The 6,398-nt window shown below is 37.7% G+C and overlaps 1 protein-coding gene across 1 annotated transcript; it reads right to left on the reverse strand.

Moving 5' to 3' along the window:
• Positions 1 to 549: 549 nt before the first annotated feature.
• LOC129768316 (7-methylguanosine phosphate-specific 5'-nucleotidase) lies at positions 550 to 3,902 on the reverse strand. The gene has a single exon (XM_055769872.1). The coding sequence runs from the start codon at positions 3,321 to 3,323 to the stop codon at positions 2,955 to 2,957; it is 369 nt and encodes a 122-aa protein (XP_055625847.1). The 5' UTR covers positions 3,324 to 3,902; the 3' UTR covers positions 550 to 2,954.
• Between the last annotated feature and the right edge of the window lie 2,496 nt (positions 3,903 to 6,398).

Below are 6,398 nucleotides of genomic sequence, written 5' to 3' on the forward strand. Positions count from 1 at the left end.
GGGTGTAAAATCAAAGTTTCGAAAACGAAAGCGTTACGCCGGAGACCGAGATTTTGAGCGTTAATAGCTCCTAAACAACTGAACGAAATGGTATGATAAACACTTCTTTCGATAGATAAAATGTCTACGCGTTCTATACTTGTTACTTTCTGATCCAAAAACTTGTTTCAATAGTCTTAAAATTGCTTTCAAAACAGGCTATTGAAATCACCAATCGGTATATAAACGAGCGCCGCTCGGAAATCCACTCAGTTCTAATTGAACAGCGATTGGAGCATGTTGTTGCTGTTGTGGTGAAGCTCTTCGTTTATCATGAAAGCGCGAATGAACGGTGTCACCAAGAGCCTGTTTGTGCACCTTAGCCCAGAAGGGAATCCATCAGGAGGAGAGTGATGCCACAAACTGTTCCCCGGGAAGATCTCGAAGCAGCCGCTACACACACACACACACACACACACATACATACACGCGCGGAATTCTTTCCGTTTGGATGCCATTCAGCATCGAGAAAGATCCGGAAAATAATCTGCCAGTTCCTCTGGGAATTTAAAAATACATTCATGTGAAAGAGTTAATTTGAATGTTTTCTATCCATGTAACACTGTGACCAAATACATTTGGTTTTGTGATTTTTCGATCAATCGCAATTAACAGAATAGATTCTGAAGATTATTCTTCCCCATCAGTAGAATATTTCCGTATCCAATATTGGATACATAAAACCTTGTGCATCCAACGTAACACTCTCGTTTTCGAAGTCCCCCAAATATTCATTCATTCAGAATGAATTCAGATTCAACTTCAAACAAATGATCTCTAAATCAACGATAGTCCTACGTCACCTTGCGGTTATACCATAGATATAACCCACTTCCTGTTTTTTGAAAAGATCTTGGGTTACATCCTTGCAAGATCAAATTGACTCAAGAACTGAAGCCACTTGACCATATAAAGTGCCCAAACTTCTCCGATTGGGCTCTGAAGCATCTTGAAGAAAATGATGATTTTCATCACAAAATCATCTTCAGCTTCATGAGGACGGTTTCCGGATAATTGACATTGCCAACAAGCAAAATATGTGGTATTGGTTAGATGGAAACCCATATGTGCTTCAAGAAACACCATTGAATCCCCAAAAAATTACTATTTGATGTGGTTTACATGCCGGAGGTATGATTGGGTCGTATTTTTTCATCGATGAGAGCGACCGTCATGTAATCCCAGCCCCTTACCGCTCACATTACGATCTGCTGCATCGGTAATTGGCACTATTAATAACACAACAATGGAAGCCTCATATCAACAGTCCCGCTGTGAACATTCGAACAATAAGAAAAATTCTTGCGCCGAAAAAGGCGACATGTGTATCGATAGAATAGGAATACTCTTACGCCTCAATGGCTACTATGTAATAGATAAATCAAACGTTTATCGATAGATAGGAATACCCTTACGTCTAAAAATGGCTACAGTGTAATATGGATGCTTCAATTGTTGAGAAAAATTATGAAACATTATATATTTTATTATTATTTATTATTCAATGGCTAAAAAGATTTTGTCATTTAGTGGTGTTAATACTTATTATTAAAGAAATTTGTTTTTAATATATACAGTTAGGAGCTAATCAAGTGTTTGATACTGAAAAATAATAATATTAAAAAAATATAGTTAATCGATTGGGCAAGTGAAGCATCCATATACAACAAAAATATCTTAAGATAAAAAATATACATGAATAAATTCGGCTCTGTTACAGTCGAATTGCTAAATGAGCCTAATAAACAGATGCGATGAACACAGCGACCGTCATGTTACCGTCAATGGAGAGCGCTATCGCGACATATTGGAAGACTATTTTTGGCCAAAAATTGGAAGATTTTAACATCAATTATATGTGGTTTTAACAAGACGGTGCCACTTGCTACACAGCGCGCGTTACAACGAATTTATTGAAACGTAAGTTTGGTGAACGTGTTATTCCGAGAAGTGGGACTGTCGATTCGTTCATGCGTTTTGGCGCAATTGGATTTCTTTTTATGGGGCTATGCCACGTCACTGGTCTATGTCAACAATCCAGCAACTTTAGAGGAGCTCAGAGATAAAAAATCGAACCCAAAATTCGCGACATTCCGGTCGAAATGGGTGAAAATTGGGCCCAACGGATCGATCGCCGTAAACGGGTTCATGATGGTCATATGACCGAAATCGAATTTCATTCTTAAAATGTAAGAACCAGCATGTCTTCTAGAATAGAGCAAGTGATTTTGGCACGACTACTGTTACTCCACGTCATTCGGTTCGCAGATTTTTTGGTTGGCGCACAAGGCATAGTTTTAGTGAGTGAAAATATCACATTTCTCAGTCGGTATTTCTTTTGGGATGTCTTTTGTAAATTCATAGTTTGTTTGCTATCAGTTTCATCACCACAAATAGTTTGCTATCAGTTTCATCACCACAAAAGCCTCGTCAGGCATCTGCAAATAGCCAAACACAAGACGACGGCAATGACCATCAATACTGTAGCCATAATTGTGTCGAACAATGCTGGAGCAGCAAATAATATCTTCTATCTATTGTATCCTTGTAGATATGGAGAAGCGGAAGCCTAACGAATGGGACTGGGGATGTCAACATAGATAGAATACGGCGGGAAATTATGGATCGATCTTCATAATCTTTATCGGCGTCCCGTGAGAATGAAATCAAAAAAGAAAAGTAAGGAGTTGTTATATTGTTCATGAGACTATCTGAGCTTTCCTTCTCACAAATTCAAAAAACATCTCTTAGCAGCAGTTTCAACCTACAGCTTGGACCAGTTCTCATTCCATTGTGTCCACATTGACGGTTTAATGAAAATTTTTAGAACTCATTCCTCGTTGATGATCACCGATGTAATTTAAGTTCTATCACTTACTCTCTCGCGTTCTATAAAATAAAATAATGCAATGTACTTACTTCAGCAACTCTCCCGTTTTCGTCCACCATTCGATCATGTACACAATCTTCTCATCGAGCGGCATGAGCGGATCGATCTCGATCGGGCGATACTTCTCGAAGAGTTTCTGCGACTCCTCCAGCACATGTACAGGTAACGACCTGCACTCGTTGAACATCCCAAAGCTGGTGAGAATTTTCTCCCCATTGTCAAGCTTCTGCTTCGTAATTGTGTAATCGAAATCCGTCACCATCTGCAGCTTCTCTATGCCACCGGCCACCAGTTCGTTCAGCATATGCTGAACCTTGTCCGGGTCGCGTATTTTGACGTGGTCTCGGTTCAGAACGGACACATCGGCTAGCTGAAATTTGTGCTGTCCCACCATTATGCCACGGGTGAAAATCTGCCAAAGGCGAATTTTGCGTACCAACTACGGGAACCGGAGAGACGATGTGAGCAAGTGCAGTGCCAAAATTTGTTGTTTTCGTTGACAACTGCAAGGCCAAACGACGGTGTGGGTGGAGACAATATGTACACTTGTTCTATTAATAATTTTCTCACTTTCGTTTCGCAAGATGTCACAAGACGTACGAATGGAATGGGATTTATATACAGGCACAAAAAAACAGCAGCCGTTCTAAACAGCTATGTTTATGATGCTCTCATCAATTATTACTGTTTTGGTTTTGCTTGTGAAGGGAGCATGCAACACACCGTTTGACGACGTATTCGCCAATGACGAAAGGACACTGCTCTGGATTCTGTATCAGCTACGAATCTTTGATGAAATTTTTTATCTTAGGACCCTAAACACTGTTCCAATTATTGACTCACTATTGATGATAAGCACGCCGAATGACCGAAAAAGAGTTTTATAGGTGATAAGTATTCAACAATGGAACAGATTGCAAAAATACATACGCCGTGTATTCAGGCACTCTGTTGATAGTAAATATAAACAAACTTTGTCTTTGTCTAGACTACACGTTTAAATAGTAGTGCAACGTTTTGGGTGAAATTCTGAGAGTATTTGATTTTAAGTACAGCACAAAATCAGCTTTTGGTGAGCGTACACTGAGAGGACTAGTTAGTAAATACGACGAATTTTTTGGTACATGTTACCAATTCTCTAGTCATTTTCTACCCTACTAATCATTGGTACATATTACGAAAGAAAAATGGTAGGTACAAACGTCAAACAAACTACGATTTGTTGGTCCAACATTGGTGCAATATCAGTGAAAATTTTGCTTCTCATTTGTGAGAGATAATCATTAGGGATAATAAAAATGTTTATAATTATTTTTAATTTAAAAAATTGTATTTGATTACATTTAACTCCACATACTTAGGATACATTATAATAATAATATATAACTTATTCTATGAGCAGCGTACACGAGGAAAGTTCTCGTTCCTCTTCCTGCTGCATCGCTCTAGTTTGCATTATTTAGGGAGTGTCGGTAGCACCAGCACGTTTCATCCGCATTTTGTTCTCTCGTGTCTCTATGAAAAAAAGAAATACATTTGTTAATAATATTAAATATGTATATATGTAATGAAACGTAACATCAACAAAATGCTTACCTCCGAATCGCTTCATCTCCAAAATAGAAATGGCGATTGCAAAGTGCGCACATCACAGATGTTAGGTATGACAAAAAAACAAAGTTACTAATGGTATGAAGTAAAATCTACGAATCTCTGGTAAGAACGTTCATTGCGTCTGACATCGCTTTTACGCAATTTTGGTAATATTTACAAAACATTTGTATATTTTACGAATGTTTTGGCTACTAAAGATTTGGTAGCTGCTTTTACTAAACTATTTCTCCAGTGTAGATCATTCCCATATATGTTGGGATTCAAACAAAGATGTGAAATTAGACTGGACTTTCGAAGTATTTTATTTCTACTGGCTGCACCCTGCCACGCTTTACTGTGGCACATAGTGGTTACATGCAAGGAAAGTGAAGTGGAAGGTAAAACGTAATGTCAGAATTGCCGTTCGGACGTATCCCGTAAGTTTGAACTTATTTACATAGATGGTATCCAAACAACACTAAACATTGACTACAGTTTCGCCGGCACGGTTGATTGTCGTTATGAACCAGCACAAAAAACAAAGCTGCAAATTATGCGCCAGTGGCGGTACCACGATCAAAGCACTCCCTGAATCACATTAGCCGAACCAGCTGGCGGAAGCATATGCATAAAGGTTACTAGGTTACTATTTTCAACGACAACTGTTTATTTATTATACTGCTTCAAATACCTTCGACGAAATCAAATGTAACCATTCCAACGTAAGTAATAATATAAACAAATCCAAACTTTTCGTCTTGCCATTCCTCATACGTCTTTTCTAAATAGTGTAAATTACGAGCCACCTGTTAACTTCACCATCTTGGTTACATGGTTGAGTTGATTTTTTTCAATTTTTCATGTCGTTACAACAATCTAAGGGTGCTCATACACTGTTTTACCGAAGCCAAATATTTGACTCTTTTTGACAGATAAAATTTGGTCAACGTGTACTGATCAAATATATTCTACACAAAACACGACAAGCAAATATTCAATTATTGGATGTCTAAAATATTTTTTCAGTCTGTTCTTCGAACCTGTCGGTACATGGTTAGGTTACCTTGAATATTTCAGCGGATTTTTTCCATGTTCGGTGTTTGAAATTGTATACCACTGTTGAAAATTGAAGAGTGGCAAACAAAATAGTGTTTGTAAATCAAACCTTATCTGTCAAAAAATATCAAATATTTTAACTCCGGGCAAACAGTGTACGGCCACCTTAAGAAGTGTAGATTGTTTTGTATATTGTACACTGAAGTCGCCTTTTACGCGGCTATTTTTACGCGATTTTTGGAATTTACGCGGTTTTTTTAAGCGGATTTTAGAATTTACCAGGTTTTTTTTACCTAACCTCCTAAAATTCAATATGTTAATTGATGTAACTTTTCGCGAAATAATTTAGTATTGTATCACTGATTAGTAGCTGAAAAATAAAAGAAGATACAGATAGCAGGATTGTAGCATGCAAAAAAAATCAGGTAATCAGTTGTCAGAATGTGGGTTACATTTTAAACTAATAATTCACTGTTTGTTAGATTTTTACACGGATTTTGAAAATTACCCGGTTTATTTTTGCGCGGATTTTGGAATTTACGCGGTTAATTTACGCGGAGTTTGGAATTTACGCGGTTTTTGTTTACGCGGCACGTATCATCCGCGTAAAAAGCGAATCCAGTGTATCATAGTTTGAGCTTAATCGGTTCCGAACTTTTCGAGTTTTTATGTAGGATTACATCTTTCGGGAACATATTGGGTTACAAATTGAGAAATCGAAAATCGAGCACATCGTGAAAATTGTACAATTTCAAACGCTTATTGCTTAGTAATTTTCTGATGGATTGATGAATTTTTTGCGTTAATCGATTTCGACACT

This window comes from Toxorhynchites rutilus, chromosome 2 (assembly GCF_029784135.1).
Source record: "Toxorhynchites rutilus septentrionalis strain SRP chromosome 2, ASM2978413v1, whole genome shotgun sequence".
Taxonomy (NCBI): Eukaryota; Metazoa; Arthropoda; class Insecta; order Diptera; family Culicidae; genus Toxorhynchites; species Toxorhynchites rutilus.

Coding starts and splice junctions, on each gene's coding strand:
- LOC129768316 (XM_055769872.1), bottom strand. CDS start 3,323: ATGGTGGGACAGCACAAATTTCAGCTAGCCGATGTGTCCGTTCTGAAC.